This window comes from Peromyscus eremicus, unplaced genomic scaffold, assembly GCF_949786415.1.
Source record: "Peromyscus eremicus unplaced genomic scaffold, PerEre_H2_v1 PerEre#2#chr22_unloc_1, whole genome shotgun sequence".
Lineage (NCBI taxonomy): Eukaryota > Metazoa > Chordata > Mammalia > Rodentia > Cricetidae > Peromyscus > Peromyscus eremicus.
The window spans coordinates 4300833-4316008 of NW_026734286.1; the positions used below are offsets into that span (position 1 = coordinate 4300833).

General features: G+C 47.6%; 1 protein-coding gene across 3 annotated transcripts in view; it reads left to right on the forward strand.

Moving 5' to 3' along the window:
• Brd4 (bromodomain containing 4) overlaps positions 1-15176 on the forward strand; it is an 85474-nt gene that overhangs the window by 62693 nt on the left and 7605 nt on the right. For all 3 annotated transcript variants that reach the window (XM_059252087.1, XM_059252088.1, XM_059252089.1), the window contains 5 exons: positions 3297-3506; positions 4203-4402; positions 4835-5130; positions 6187-6297; positions 15092-15144. In XM_059252087.1, coding sequence (XP_059108070.1) covers positions 3297-3506; positions 4203-4402; positions 4835-5130; positions 6187-6297; positions 15092-15144 — 870 coding nt within the window. The remainder of the gene's footprint in view (positions 1-3296; positions 3507-4202; positions 4403-4834; positions 5131-6186; positions 6298-15091; positions 15145-15176) is intronic.

The window sequence follows — 15176 nt, forward strand, 5'->3', positions numbered from 1 at the left end:
TGACCACGAACTCAGAGAGATCCACCTGCCTCCTTTTGTGTTTTCTTTATGCATCATGTACAGCCTGGGCTAGGTGAGGCTGCTTAATATTCTGACACAAAAAATACTTGCTCTACAACCATTGGGCTGTGATGATCAGAGGAGAATGTCATATCCTCCACCCTAGCCATAGAGTTTTAGGACAGGTTGTAGCTGAACCTACCTTGAGATGCTGTCACCCCAGTAAGAGATCTGATTGTTACATTTCCCTGAGTGCTACTGTTGCTGTTCCTGATATCTCCTCTCTTCCTGTCACCATCCCATAACAGCCATCTGTGTTCTCTCCTTGACCCAGGTGTTTTCCTGAGGTTCTACACACCCTTTCCAGTCCTTCCTAGTTCTTTCTGCTCCCTTGCTATTTCCCCTTAGTACAGCTTTGTGTTCACTGATGGTCTTGCTTCCCACTGGTCTCTTGGTTCCTTTAAGGTAAGAAGCCCTCAGCAAGTTTGTCTTCCCACAGCCCTGGGTTTTCCTGATGCCTCTGCCTTTGGTAGAGCAGGATTCCTGGTTCCCACAAAAAGAAAAGAATGGGTCAGATAGCTGAACACAAAAGCCAGTAGCTCTATCTTTGCTTGATGATACTTCACCTTGACCAGCTTCCTGTCTTGTATTACTTGCCTCTTGGGCAAGGCAGAGCACTTAGAGAATGAATGGAAGGAGCCTCAGAGTGCAGTCCATCCCACTCATGTCCATAACAGCTAATTTTGAAAAGAATGGAAATTTCTGGTAAAAAGTATTTAAAAGCTAGCCCAGGAAGGGGTGGACATAGATATAGGGCCTGAAACAGCTTCCCCTGTGCCTTCCCTGTGTTCTGGGAAAGAGAATTGGTCATTTCCCTTACAAAGTCCTAGCGCTTCTCATTATATTGCTCTGTTCTGCTTGCTCCTAGGCCTGGTTTTAACAGACAGCCATGGCTCTGGCTGCCTTTTGTGGGGGAGAGGGGATTGGCTTTTCAAGACAAAGTTTTTATGTACCCCTGGCTGTTCTGGAACTCACTCTGTAGACCAAACTGGCCTCAAACTCAGAGGTCTGCCTGGCTCTGCCTCCCAAGTGCTGGGATTAAAGTCTTGTGCCACTGCTACTGCCTAACTCTCTGGCTGCTTTTGAGGGGCTCTAGCCTATCCACCTCAAAGACGCTGAGTAGTAGATTGAGCTTCTGCCACATAGCAAGTGTTAATGGGAGTCTTAGTTGTTTCAATAGGTGTAGCTAGAGTTTTCCTGCCTGGCCCACAGTCAGGGCAAATCTCTCTCACCCGCCAGTCCCACAGCTGCTCAGACCCAACCAAGTAAACACAGAGACTTATATTGCTTATAAACTGTATGGCCATGGCAGGCTTCTTGCTAACTGTTCTTATAGCTTAAATTAATCCATTTCTATAAATCTATACCTTGCCACGTGGCTCGTGGCTTACCGGCATCTTCACATGCTGTTTCTCATCGTGGCGGCTGGCAGTGTCTCTGACTCAGCCTTCCACCTCCCAGCTTTATTCTCCTCCTTGTCCCGCCTATACTTCCTGCCTAGCCACTGGCCAATCAGTGTTTTATTTATTGACCAATCAGAGCAACACATTTGTTATACAGAACATCCCACAGCAAATAGGGACCTCCACTTTGGTGTGAAGCCACTGTGTTTCCTAGTCTTCTCTCTAATCAAGTGCTAGTCACCTTCTGTTGTGTATGTTTGTCCAGGGCTCTGCTCTGATTTCTACATAAATTAAGAAATTAGTGCCTGTCTAGTACTTGATCAGCTACACTTACACAGAACAGAATGTCAGATAATACCTTACTCTGGGAGAAGTAAGCTAAGCTTTGCAGAATGGTATTGCAAATGTGGGAAACAGTACCATAGTTACACGGATACTTGCTGTAGAGGGCATCTTCTCCTAGATGCCTGTTCATGGAGCCTTCAGGCCAGGCTTCTGGAAGAAAGTCCAGTGTGTCCTAAGTTAAAAGAGCAGCTTTAGTACTTAGCCACCACATCCCTCAGCAGCAAATATACAGATGCGCACGCACACGCATGCTATGGAATAATCTTTCTGTACACTGCGTGAATATATGTCGCTGCTGGCTGGCCAATAGCTGAAGAGGATAAAGTTAAGCAGGAAAGCCAAACTAAGAATGATGGGATGAGGAAGGGCAGAGTCAGAGGAATTGCCAACCAGATAGAGAATGAATTGAACACACAAAATGGGATTGAGATAAAAGCTATGAGCCTTGGGGCAGCATATAGATGAATAGAAATGGGTTAAGTTGTAAGAGCTAGTTAGTAACAAGTCTGAGCTATTGGCCAAGCATTTGTAACTAATATAAGCCTCTGATTATTTGAGAGCAGCTACAAGACAGGAAAACTCCAACTACATACACATCTCTTGGAAGCAGGGGCACACAAAAAGGAATGTCCCTTTCTTCAGTGTATGAATTACTACACGATCATTTTATTTTATTATTTTATTAAATCCTTGAAATTTTCATACAATGTATTTTGATCATATATGTGTCTTCTTCCTCCCCTTAATTTCTCCTAGATCTACCCTTCATTTTATTCCATTCTTAAAGCAGGCATAAAAAAATCTTTCTGGAAAGCCAGCCTTATTCCTTACATGTTCTGCAAATCATCATTGGATTGACTGTGGAGTCCCCACCATCGGGGGTGTCTGCTAGTTGGTTTGCTGCATGTGACTTGATCCCTAGGAGCACAGGCAGGGGCTACTGTTCCGTGAGTTCTGTTACTCCATGTGACTCTCAGTTGGTCTCGAGGGTCTCTTGAAGTGGTTGCTGTGCCCAGAATCACTGGCTGCTTTTCTGCTTGATTAGACCTCACAAGATACTCCTACCTTACACCTGTCATAGACATATCCCCTACCACTACCCAGTATTGCTGGAGATACCTGAACCAAGGACTTTCATCTGCTCGGTTAAGTGTTGATAGAGCACCCTGAATGTAGGGAGGCAGGCACATGGGTTTCTGCCACAAATGTTCAACTCAGAGCCTTTGCCAGTACTGTTTTCTCTCTTTGGAAGGCCAGCAAACCCCTCCTGTCAGAGACCTACACAGACCTGGTAGGAGACTTACAGGCATGTTTTCTGGGTGGTCTTGGTTGTGGCCTGCTGCTTTCTGAGCACCCTCAAACTAATTTTCTCAGAAAGCTAGTCTTCCACCTGGGTCCTCTAGCTAAATACCTGGTCAGATTAGGACTTGGTTGTTGAAGAAGCTCCAAAAGCTGAGCATTCTCATAGGCATGGCTTTTCCTCCCCAGGATGTGTTTGAAATGCGCTTTGCCAAGATGCCTGACGAGCCTGAAGAGCCAGTAGTTATGGTGTCCTCCCCTGCAGTGCCACCCCCTACAAAGGTGGTGGCCCCACCCTCATCTAGTGACAGCAGCAGCGATAGTTCCTCTGACAGTGACAGTTCCACTGACGACTCCGAGGAAGAGCGAGCCCAGCGGCTGGCTGAGCTCCAGGAGCAGGTGAGGGAACCTGTGGCTCTGTGCCCAAAGGCCAGGGTAGTCTCTCAGAGGTTTCCAAGAAATGTTCTTGAGTCTACCTCTCCAAAGATCCCCTTGTGGCATTTCCTCTTTATTTAGTTAATGGAATGTTAATCCTGTAGAAGTATATGCTATGTGTTTTGAGTAGGAGTGAGGTATTGGACATTTTCTGGGCACATAGGCTTCAGGATCCTAGAGTAATCCTGTTGGTCATCAAGCCCTTTAGAAACCTTCCTGGGACTAAGATAGCCAGGTGATTTAGTATCTGTCAGCATGTGCAGCTCCTGTTGTGGAGATTGTAGCAATCCTTGGAGACCCAGTAGTGGGTGGGCACTTTAGAGATCTCATTAATTTGGCAGGTCCATGGCTGGAAGCCAGCCCATCCTCTGATTCTCCCATACCCACAGCCTGATACTCGAGTGTTAACTGTTCACATGACATAGAGCTGTCCTCCAGGGTTTAGGTGGTTAGAAGAACTTCTTAGTCCCAGTTGTGGGTGGTTAGTTTGCTTTTGTGACAGGTTCCCACTGTGCAGCTCTGGCTGGCCTGGATGGAACTCACAGAGTTCTGTCTGTCTTTGTCTCCCGAATGTGGGAAGGGGATTTTAATGGATTTTAGACTTGGCCTGATTGTGATGTTGGGTTGTTTTGTTTTGTGTTTTGCCTGTTTGTTCCATAGCTCAAAGCAGTACATGAGCAGCTTGCAGCCCTCTCACAGCCCCAGCAGAACAAACCAAAGAAAAAGGAGAAGGACAAGAAGGAAAAGAAAAAGGAAAAGCACAAAAAGAAAGAGGAAGTAGAGGAAAATAAGAAAAGCAAAGCCAAGGAACTTCCTCCGAAAAAGACAAAGAAAAATAACAGTAGCAACAGCAATGTGAGGTCTGTGCTTCCCAGTTTTTCCATCTTTGGTAGTGGTGATTTGAGAAACCCATGGTAGGGGAAGACCATTCTCTTGCTGCAGCCTCTAGTCTAGGTTGGTGTCCTGTCATAAGCACTTAGCCTGTTCCTTCTCCCTCTGCTCTTTTCCCTGAATGAGCTTTGGTAGCTCACTGTGTTTGAGGAAAGAGAGTGCAGGTGGCCGGCCATCCTGCAGCCACAGCAGAGTTTCAGCTGCTGGTCTTTCTGATTGCTAGCAGCTTTAAATCCTATTTCCAGTTAGGTGTGGGCAGGCAGCCACCACCCATTCACACGCCCCCCCCCTCCACCCCACCCCCACCCCACATGCACACTTCAACCACATACATTCAGAGGGATGTGTGCACAGCTTCCTCAGGAGACCTATTCTTAACTGTCTGCGTCATCCCTTCATAGCAAGAAGGAACCAGCACCCATGAAGAACAAGCCCCCTCCCACATACGAATCAGAGGAAGAAGACAAGTGTAAGCCCATGTCCTATGAGGAGAAGAGGCAGCTAAGTCTAGACATCAACAAACTTCCTGGTGAGAAGCTGGGCCGTGTAGTACACATTATCCAGTCGAGGGAGCCGTCACTCAAGAACTCCAACCCCGATGAGATTGAGATTGACTTTGAGACTCTGAAACCGTCCACACTGCGAGAGTTGGAACGCTATGTCACCTCTTGTTTGCGGAAGAAAAGGAAACCTCAAGGTACACTTGATAACTCTTTTGGAGGTCCTTCCCGTGGAAACCTTTGGTTAGCCCTCTCCCAACTTAGCACTCCACACTTGAAACCCCACTCACCCCACCCCCACAGTAATGAATTCCATACCTTTGCTATAGACACCCCAAGTATGACACCGCCCTGGACTCTGGGTTGTCATTTCCTTTCTGGATGTCTTTGGTGGTTTGCTGAAGCCTTCCTGAACCTGCCCTTTGAGCCTTGCTCTAAACAGCAGCTGTTTTCATCTCTGGTTGCTAGCCATACAGTCTTTCCCAAAGGTGATCTCCCACCTCTCTTGAGGTGAGACCAGGAGGAAAGAAAGGGGTGCCTGCATGTCCCAGGGATATGTGTACTGGTATTAGTTCAGTACTGAGCCCCACTTTTGCTAGTAGGGGTGATACTCACCCCATCCCTGCCACCAGCCTTCCAGACATCTCTTCCATTTTATATATGCTTCACATTGGCTTGTAACTTTCCACTTTAGTACTAGAGGGTTTTAGCTTAGGATATATATCAAAGTATTTTTTTATATACTGCTTTCTTAGCCATACTAACTTCTCGGTCCTTAGAACTTTGCTTTGGGTCTGCTGTTTAGTAACATTATTTGGGTTTCACTATTAAATCTAAATAGGAAGGTTGGCAAGAACCCTTGAGCTCTTTGCATGTTTTGCTGTGCTCTGGACATAATATCCTGTACGAAGAATACCTCTTTACCCAAGGCTAGCCAGTATATCATAGGAAGAGATTACTGTTCTGCCTGGTCTCCTAAATCCATGAGAAACCATTCAGAGGTTATTATAAGAGATTGATGAGGAATTGAAATTGCAGCACATGGCAAATTTCAGCTAGTGTGTAGTAGGCTACCACAGTGTGACTACTCAGGGCCTGGATTGGTAGTAGCTGACAGGAGGAGTCTATAAGCCTATGGGTACATGCTTCCCACTGGTCCTTCCTCTGGGCCGTCGGGAGTCTACTGTGGCTAGCAGCAGCTGCCTAGGTTGGTTGGTGACCTTTCTGATACAGGTCTGTTATTTGGGTTACAGCTGAAAAAGTTGATGTGATTGCTGGTTCTTCCAAGATGAAGGGCTTTTCATCCTCTGAGTCAGAGAGCACCAGCGAATCTAGCTCCTCTGACAGTGAAGACTCCGAAACAGGTTAGTTGACTCCTATCTAAGCATCTTGTCAAACTACCCTACTCATCTCTGGTAGTAGCTCAGTCCTTTGTCCAGGCTATTCAAGAACCCAGAGTTGGTGGTCACTGAGAACTACCTGGGCCCTACTGTCTACCCATTCACCATGTTTAACTTTCTCCCTGCAGGGTGGCAAGACACCTTGTGTAGCAGCACTCTATTTTTTCCATGAGGGTAGAGGGCAGACCTTGAGGACTGTAGGTGTTGGGGTCCCAATCAACCTTGATGTGGAATGTTGCCCCTCCCTCCCCTTCCAATATTCTGGCATCACAGTTGGCATTGAAGCAATTTTGGCCACATTATAGCAGAGCCAACCTACCTGCGTCTGGCAGCCTGCATGATCTGTCAACTTTGAGCCCTGGGCTAAACTCTGGGAATTGCCATTTTCTTCTCCACAGTGTGCTCACTGCTGTTTTATGTTGGCTGTTCCCAGCTCTGCTCTATGTGCACCTTAGGACAGGTATATCCTGCTCTTCTCCTGGTCCCTTCTTGTGCTCTGTGGGCCTATATAATAGTGTTCCCTTCCTGTGTTCTTATTCAACAGCAGCTGCAGAGCTGGAAGTGAGAGCAGGTGGTAATGATGGGAACCAATTGTGTTCCCAGAGGTGCACTTTTTTCATTGTTCCCAGAGGAGCAGATGCTTACATAGGCCTCAAGGGAAAAATAGGGAAGGAAGGCATGGTGTACCTGGGTTGCCTGAAACATGGCTCATGTGAGTGGGGTTACTACTAGGCAGGTCAGGTTCGATCAGCTGAGCAGATAAGTTACAGTCCACCTTGGAGCCAGCCCTAGGGTCTTAAATGTGCTCTTCTAAATGGGCTGCGGTATGTGAGGTCTATAGTGGGAAATGGGTCTGTGGACAAAAAGGCTCCTGTAGTAGTAGTCTATGGATCTCTCACTTGTGGAATAATAACCTGATTGTGTCAAGGAAGGTCAAGGCTCCCTTACAGCAGTTAGGATGAACTTTGTTGCTTCAAGTTGTGTACACAGGTCTACCTCTGCCCAAAGAAACTGGGAGTTATGAGGAAGAGGCATTTTTGTGGGCCATGGACTAGACTGGGGCCTTTCCAGGACAGTTCTCTGTACTGCCTTGTTTTTTTATGAGCAGTGTAATTACAAAGGAAATGTAATCCGTTAAATTTTGTGTTCTGCATTTGTTCCATATAGACTGCAGAAGTTGCCATGTGCAAAGTGGCTGACCTCAGCCTCTCCTATCATTTATTCTTTCTCCTTGCATTCTAACCTAAACATTTGTCTTGCCTTCCCACGAACCAGCAGGGGGAGCTGCATCCTAGCCTGCTGGAAAGGTCTGGCTGTGAGCCACTTTCCCTTTGAACTGGGGCCACCGCCTTCAGCAGGGTGAATGGGTAAATGGATGTATTCTTGGGGCTCTATTAGCATTCTTGGTGGCCACTGACTTTTCACTTTCATTGCCAGCCAAGCTTCAGATTTGCCTTTCCTCTGGGTTTTTTGTGCCTCCTGTGTTTTCTAGATTATTCCTCCTAAGATTTTGTAACCTTCTTTTCTAAGAATCAAAGTGATCAAAAGACAATGCCAGAGACTGACCCTGACATGATGCTAAACAACGTGGCTTACCTTTGGGATCTTAGGGAACCCTTGACCCCTCCTCCCCCCACACACTTTGAGCCACTGCCCCCAGAGCCCTCTTGTTCTTCAGGTGGTAGTTCTCCTGTGGGACCTTCAGGTGGTAGTTCTCCTGTGGTCCCACATGAGTGCTCCTGTCTTTCCTGATGACTGCCATGGTAACATTTCCAGGAGCTTTTCTGCTACTGTTACCGAGTGAAGACATTTTTTTCTAACCCCCCTCCTCCCTCAAGTAAAAAGCTTGTGCAACAAGTAATCTGAGAGTCCTGGGAACAGCTGTCCTGGCGGGAAGGAGGGTGAGATTTAAAGTGGAACTGCTAATCAGCAGACTTGTAGACCTTGGCTCTCTAGCCCTGACCGTTTGCTTGGCTGCCTGGGCTAAGCCTCTCCCTCGTTCCAGATGATGCCCTTCCCATTTTTGTTTTGCTGGCTCCCTTTTGTCTTCATTCACTGGTATTGCCAATGGAGCAGTAGGTTTTTATTTCCTGCTGTGTACAGAGTACTATGTTGTGAGGTTATTGATGCCACTGCTTAGAAAGATTCTGCTGAGTTTTTTTTTGCAGATCGATCCCCAGATAGGACACAAAAACACACAGAAGGACACACTAGACATGAATGGGCACGTGTATACACCAATAAATGTCGCACCAGTGAAGCATAGCTTTTGTCTCCTCATGCCACACAGACACTGCACTTTGTGGGATGTGGAGTGTGCGGATGGGCAGATCCTCTAGCAGTTGGTCTCATGGGTCCAGGAAGCGCAGCAGCCCCAACCTCTATAACAAGTTACTGGTAATTTTTTCTACCTTGGCAGGAGAGTGGGGCAGAGGTGGGGTAGACACTGAAGGTGTTTTCCTTTGGTCTTTTGGGCCTAGTTTGTGTCTTCCTTGATTCTTACATTTCTATTTGAAATGAAGCTAAAATTTCTCAAAGGACCTATTTTTGTCACTTAACACTAGGGTCAGTTCTACTGGCATGGCCCAGCGATATGAATCACCTAAAGAAACTGAAGAGAAGCATTCAGTAGAGGCTGGAAGGGTGTACAGGGTGCCGTGACAAGGGTGCACAGGGTTAGACCACACTGCAGATGAGTGGGTGGGATGCTTTGCTGGATGGATTCCATTCACTATGTATGCCCTTATTTTCTGCAGCATCACCAGTGGCCATCTTGACACTTCCTTGAACCCAGCTATTTGTTGTAGGGTTGGTGTTTTTTGATTGTTGTTGTTGTTTTGTTTTTTTGTTTTTTCTCATTGAGCTTTGATTCTAGCTTGAGTCTGTAACTGCTCAGGGGTTAGTGTTAGAACAAGCAGAATAAGGTCCAGATACTACCTCCCTCCAACTTCTAGGAAGTCATCAGACCTGGGCTGGGCAAGCCAGAACAAGACACTGTGGCACTCCTTTCCCATTAATCTCCCAGCTGTGACCATGAGGTCACCAGCATAGGATCAGATCAGCTGTCATATGGGGTAAAGGATGTCCTAAGACTCTTTCCGTTCTCTCATCATATGCTAATATCTGGGTTTTCTCACATATCTTCCTAGGTCTTTGTGGGCATGGGTGGCTGTATACCTTATGTATCCCCTCTCTGGAGCCATTCCTAGCATGCACCTTAGTTGCCTGGGCTGGAATGGGTTTGGATAGGTACAGTGAAAAGGCTGAGACTCTGGCCTGATCATGGAAGAGCACAGGCCAGCTATTTTAGTCTTACTTCCTTTTCCCAGGATTGGAACATGTGGGTGTTCCTTAATAGCTCCAGGGTAAAGAGGAATGCATGGTGTTTTGGAAAGGCTGGAGCTGGGAAGTGCAGACAGAGGCCATGAGACACTCTTGAGGCTCTGATCAGGAAGCCAGCCGCAGCTCCCTGGCCCCAGGATCTTTGAGGGATATATGGTGGTCCTGCTGCCAGAATGTGGCAATTGCTTCCTTCAGAAAGGGGTAAGGCCCCTCAAGAGTGGGAAATGTGCAGAGCCAGGTGGCACATCCAGAAGCCCAGGAGTTATAGTTTGGAGGGATTGGGGCTTCCCTGGGGGTGAGGGCCAGCCTTGTGGAATGTGGCCTACAGTAAGAGGTTGAGTGGGCGGGTTTTTCCCAGGCATGTTCTGGGACTGGGGATTGTTACATCCATAATTCCAGCAGAGGCGCCACTCTGCTACATGTGGGAACCAGTCCAGGCCCCTCTCTGGACCAGAAGCCATATTGGATGTCCTGAAAAAGGATGGAAAGGACAAAGCCTTTTTTCTCTTTGGCCTCTCCCTGTGCTCAACAATTGTTTTGTCACCAGTTCCTCTTTTTATAGTTTCTGCTTTTGTTTTGGGAATGTGGAGATAACAGAGATGACTCCGCTCTTTGCCTTCCTCAGTGGGAACTGTTATAATGCTGTACTGCCTCCTCTCTTGGGACCTTTTTCTTCCCTGAGCACACTGTGAGGAAGGGTTGGTTAGCTGACGCCTGGTGACTTTGATACACCTGACTGATGAGAGACAACTCAGGGGGCACCTCTTACATTCTTACGGGACTTTAGAGTTAAAAAAAAAAAAAAAAAAAGTATGCTCAGGCATGGCACATATGGAACTCATTAACAGAAACAGTTGTTCTGTTTAGAAGTGCAGACAGGCTTCGGGCAATTTTAGAGACTTGTACACATACTGTGGCCTTTCTATGTGTAGATTTACCCATCCCTGCTGAAGCAGGCCACGCAGGGATGGGGCTCTTGGTTTCCAACAAGGTTCTCTTGTGCCCTTTCCGTCACTAGGGCACAGAAGCTGCCTCAGTCTGCAGTTCTTCTGTTCTTGTAACTTGAACGGTACATTCCACACCATTCTCTCATACTGGTTTCTTTCTCCCTCTACGTAGGTCCTGCCTAATCATTGGACACGGACTCTTAATAAAACGGTCTTCAGTTCCAGATTCCTTCCCAGCAAGCTATAGCTTAAGTCCATTTTCTTCTGTGAAAGGGACAGGACTCCATCAAGTTATGGAATTGCTCAGAGCCCTGGGCCTGTCCCACCCGCCCCCGGGGTGGATTAGTCATGGTCAGCAGCACACACCTAGTCTCACCTTCAGGAAGGCTGCCTGCCTGGCCTGCTGCCTGGGCCTCTCTGTACAAAGACTGCCTGGCTGTTCTGCCCAGCCTCCCTGGTCATCTGGGGTCCTCTGGGTGGGTGGCATCTCCTTGAGGATGATAATAATCCCCTTCTATGCATACATGTGGTGCTGCTCTATGTGCGAAGCCTGGTCACAGTGTGTTTCCTCTCTTCGTCCCTCCCTCTTTTTTTCTGAGACTCTAGACCTTGCAGTGACTTTATTTAGCCCAGGAAAGATCTAATTCACCCTGAGGATGGATATTTTGACCTGGTCTCCTAAAGGCTATATAGGGCCACCCTGGTTGGCTTGATCAGGTGGAGACTGACCAGCTTTAGCTTGCCCATAGCCTCCTGAATTTTCCTTAAGTCTCCGTTGTTCCCATAGAGTACTAAAAGTTCAAGTGGTCTGGTGTCTTTGGTCTTTTCTCCTCAAGTCACCTAAGAAAAACACCTTAAGGCTGCTGGTAAGGGCATGCAAGACCCATCAGGCTCCTCTCCCAAGCCCAGTCAGGATCTGGGAAGTGGGACGAAGGGTATCATGGCTACTTGTGAGCTGCCTACAGTGCCTCTCCAAGTTCCATTGCCATCATGACCATCTTCATCTTCAGCGTCCTATAATGACATCATTGGGGTTAGAGCAGGCCAGAGTGGGCCACACCATCTAAACCTTTCCAGAGACAAACAAAAGGAGGCTGGTTTGGGGTTTGTTTATTTGTTTTGTTTTTCTCCCTAAAAACAAGTGTTGACCCTGACCATTTTTTTGCTCATAAATCTGGCACCTCACCAGAAAACTGCCTAACATTAAAAGACTTCAAAGGAATTGCATTTGCATTTTAGTGGGCTCTTTCTGTCCTTTGCTCTTTTAAAATGTGCTTTTATGACTTCTGAGAGGACTGCCTGTCTCCTGACAATGTTGGAGCCTGCCTTCTTCTAGGGCTTAAAGCAGGCTGAGGTGGTGCTGTGCCCTGCCCAGATTCCAGAGTCCTTGGGTTGCTTGCTGCCCTGTACCTGATAATGGCCTTTGGGCCTCAGACTTCCTAGAACATCCAGTGGCCCCTCAGTGATGCTGCTGAGTTCCTAGGCCATTTCAAGTCCTCTGTGTCTAGCTTCAAGTTAGCTCCTTTTGCCAAACAGACTATTTTGAGCTGCCCTTTGGCCCGTGCCTGACGTGTTCCCAGTGAACTTGGCTTGACTGGGATGGGGGGAGGGGAGGCTTCTTGCCCAGAGATTCCCACAGGACAGTTGGGAAGCTGTTGGCATTATCTTTCTGGGAAGATTTTGCTGTCTTGGACCAAATGGCGGCCTACATTCCCACAATGTCTTGGCCATGTGTTGCCCCTGCCCTTCCCCACACCCTCTCTACATATGTGCATACACACAGGGCAGCTTGTCCTGTAGAGTACTTTACTGTCAGAAGCCCTGGCTGTGTGGTGGGCCTTCTGTGTGTCAGGAACTCTGTTGAACTTGAAAGATCTTTAGACTTAAACTATCAATTGTACTTGGTGCCCTGAGAACACAGCCAGAAAGGACAGTGTCTCACCTATTCTTCCTTTTTGGTAGTTTTCTATTCCTGGGCAGTGGGAGGTACCATTGGAGGGCCTTAGCATACCAGCTGGCTGTGGGGTCCTGTTGGGGAGCCATCCAGGACAGTGAAGGCTCTTCTCTGCCCCACACTGCCCTGCCCTGCCCTGCCCTTAAACCTCTGTCTCCCTTATTCAAGTGGGGCTGGGCTGGGGTGGAAGAAATCAGTGTTTAAATCAGATTTTACAAAAACATTTTACTTTGTACTATACCATCCTGTGTAAAGATGAAATTTGTGTTGGAGTTTAAGATTGTTATGGAATAAAGATCACACAGTATTTGAGGCCATCTCCATGTAACCCTTTCTAGAGAGTTTTGTGTGGGGGTGTCTGGGGCTGGTGTGTCATTAAGCTGTGCATTTACTGTCTTGTCTTCTTACTGGTAACCCAACACAAGGCTTGGGCCACAGGAGCTGCACAGGGCTGCCTCACAACACATGTCATTTCCACTAGTCTCGCCTAGGCCCAGGGGCTGCCTTGTGCTTCCACTTCTACTCTGAAGATGAGCTCCAGAACACTACTGTGACCTTTCCAGTGCAGCTGAGATACTTCCTAGAACCTAAGCCTGGTCTTGTGGACCTCTACTCCTAACTTGAGGCAGGTGGTGAGGGGTTGGAGCCATTGTCCCTTATTTATATAAGTGGGAAAACAATACTTTGTTCAATGTTACTAGACAACAGGCATCCCCTCTCCTTCCTAGACATCTCACATTCAGTTCCGCATCTGGGTAGCACCCCCAAGGCTTTCCCAGGTCATACTTGACACAGTGGTTCAGCTTTATCTCCCATCTTCTATATGCTGAGATCCCCTCAAGAGTATAATCAGTATTTGTTTTGAGCAGCCTTCCCCAAGTCCCTGTCTCTCCTCCCCCTGCCCACTCCACCTTCTTACACTGGAAGTGCTAACAGAGGAGCCTGTCCACTGGCCCTCCCAGCCTCTCTCCCACTACTGAATTGTTGGCTGTCTAGCCCTTGTGTGTCCCCTGCCGTACAAATCCTTCTGGTGTGAGGTGTCCAGCTGGTTCTGCTTCTACACGCAAAACAGCCAAATGCCCTGATTCCACAAATCTTCCCAGCAACCCCCTTTTGAATGTGGTCTCTGTAAGGGTTTCTTATCAAGATTCTTTTGCTGACCCAAGGAGTTGTGGGAGCCCTGCTTCCTAGCATCCAAATTTGGGGCTCAGCCTTGGGTCTCCATGTGTTAGGTGTCCTCACTTGCTGCTGTTTGCCATTTGTGTGAGGACATGTTTGTGCCTGCTGGGGTCCGTGTCTTGTCAGTCCTGCATGGAGTGGCAAACTCTTGCAGGGCACAAGGTCCAGTCTTACTCCTGCTGGTAGCATACTGCACCACAGGGGCCATGCATTGCATAGTAGCTTGCCACAGCTATGAGCAGAGAGAGAGGTGGCCTTGACACTAGCAGCAAGAACTGGTGTTCTGACAAGGTGCTTGGGGGAAGCCATAGCAAAGACACAAATGACTCTCAGTGACAGGAATCTGAAAGTCTCTGTACCATGGGCCCAGCCTCCAACCTGGTGATTGACAGTTGTATTGTTTGTCAGCCCAGGAGCACTGGCCAAGGCGTTGTCCCTCTCCTGGAGTATTCAGTTGGTAAAAGTTCCTTATTATAAAGTCTAAGGTTTGCACCTAGGTTTTAATCCGCCTCAGAGACAGCACATTTACGCACCTGAAGCACCAGGCTTCGGCTTCTTGAGGAGCCAAGGCATACGCTGCTTTCATTATGTAGCACATTAACTGTTCCAGAGAAGAGACATCACTGATAATTCCTTTCACCCAAAGAGGTCGGTCAAAGCCATCTTTTTGGCAGTGAGCACCTATTCTGTTTATTCTTGGTCATTCTTCCCAAAAGGTGACCCTTTCTGGGTTCTCACTATACAGCACTTTCCTTGTGCACCCTGTGGCTCTGGTGAGGTCATGCCCCGTGCCAATATCACTCATCTTTCTCAGTCCCAGCCTGACCTACTCTGAGGCAGGGACCTCAATAAACCATTCAACAAGAGTCTCTAAATTGTTTCAGCTGTGTGGCCTTGAATGGTTGTCCTCACTTTTGGAGTGTTGTTCTCAACTGTCCAATACATGGGGTCATTGCAAACGTCCTGAGTTATCCATAGCAGGTTATAATCCAGAGTGTGCTGACACTTGCCCGAAGTATGACTCATGAAATAGGGAAGTATAAGGTAAGGTCTCCATAGCTCAGATTCTGACATAGCCAGGGCCTTGACCAGTACTGGTGCCTGTGGTCCGAAACTTATTGAGGCATTTTTCAGGCACAGTTCCTTGGGAAAGCTACAGGCAGATGGATAGGTGACACTCCACATGTCTTTTTCTTCCCTGTGATGGCCCAATTCAGTTGCTTTTTCAGTGTAATTCAACCCTTGTCCTGAATGCCCTGTTCTTGTCCTCTTCTGCATCCAAGGCCAATCCATGATCACATCCCCAGAGTCTCACTACCTTGTCTTTTCTCTGCAGAGATGGCTCCCAAGTCAAAAAAGAAGGGACACCCTGGGAGGGACCAAAAAAAGGTATGTACTTAGGGTTGTCTCCTTCTTAGGTG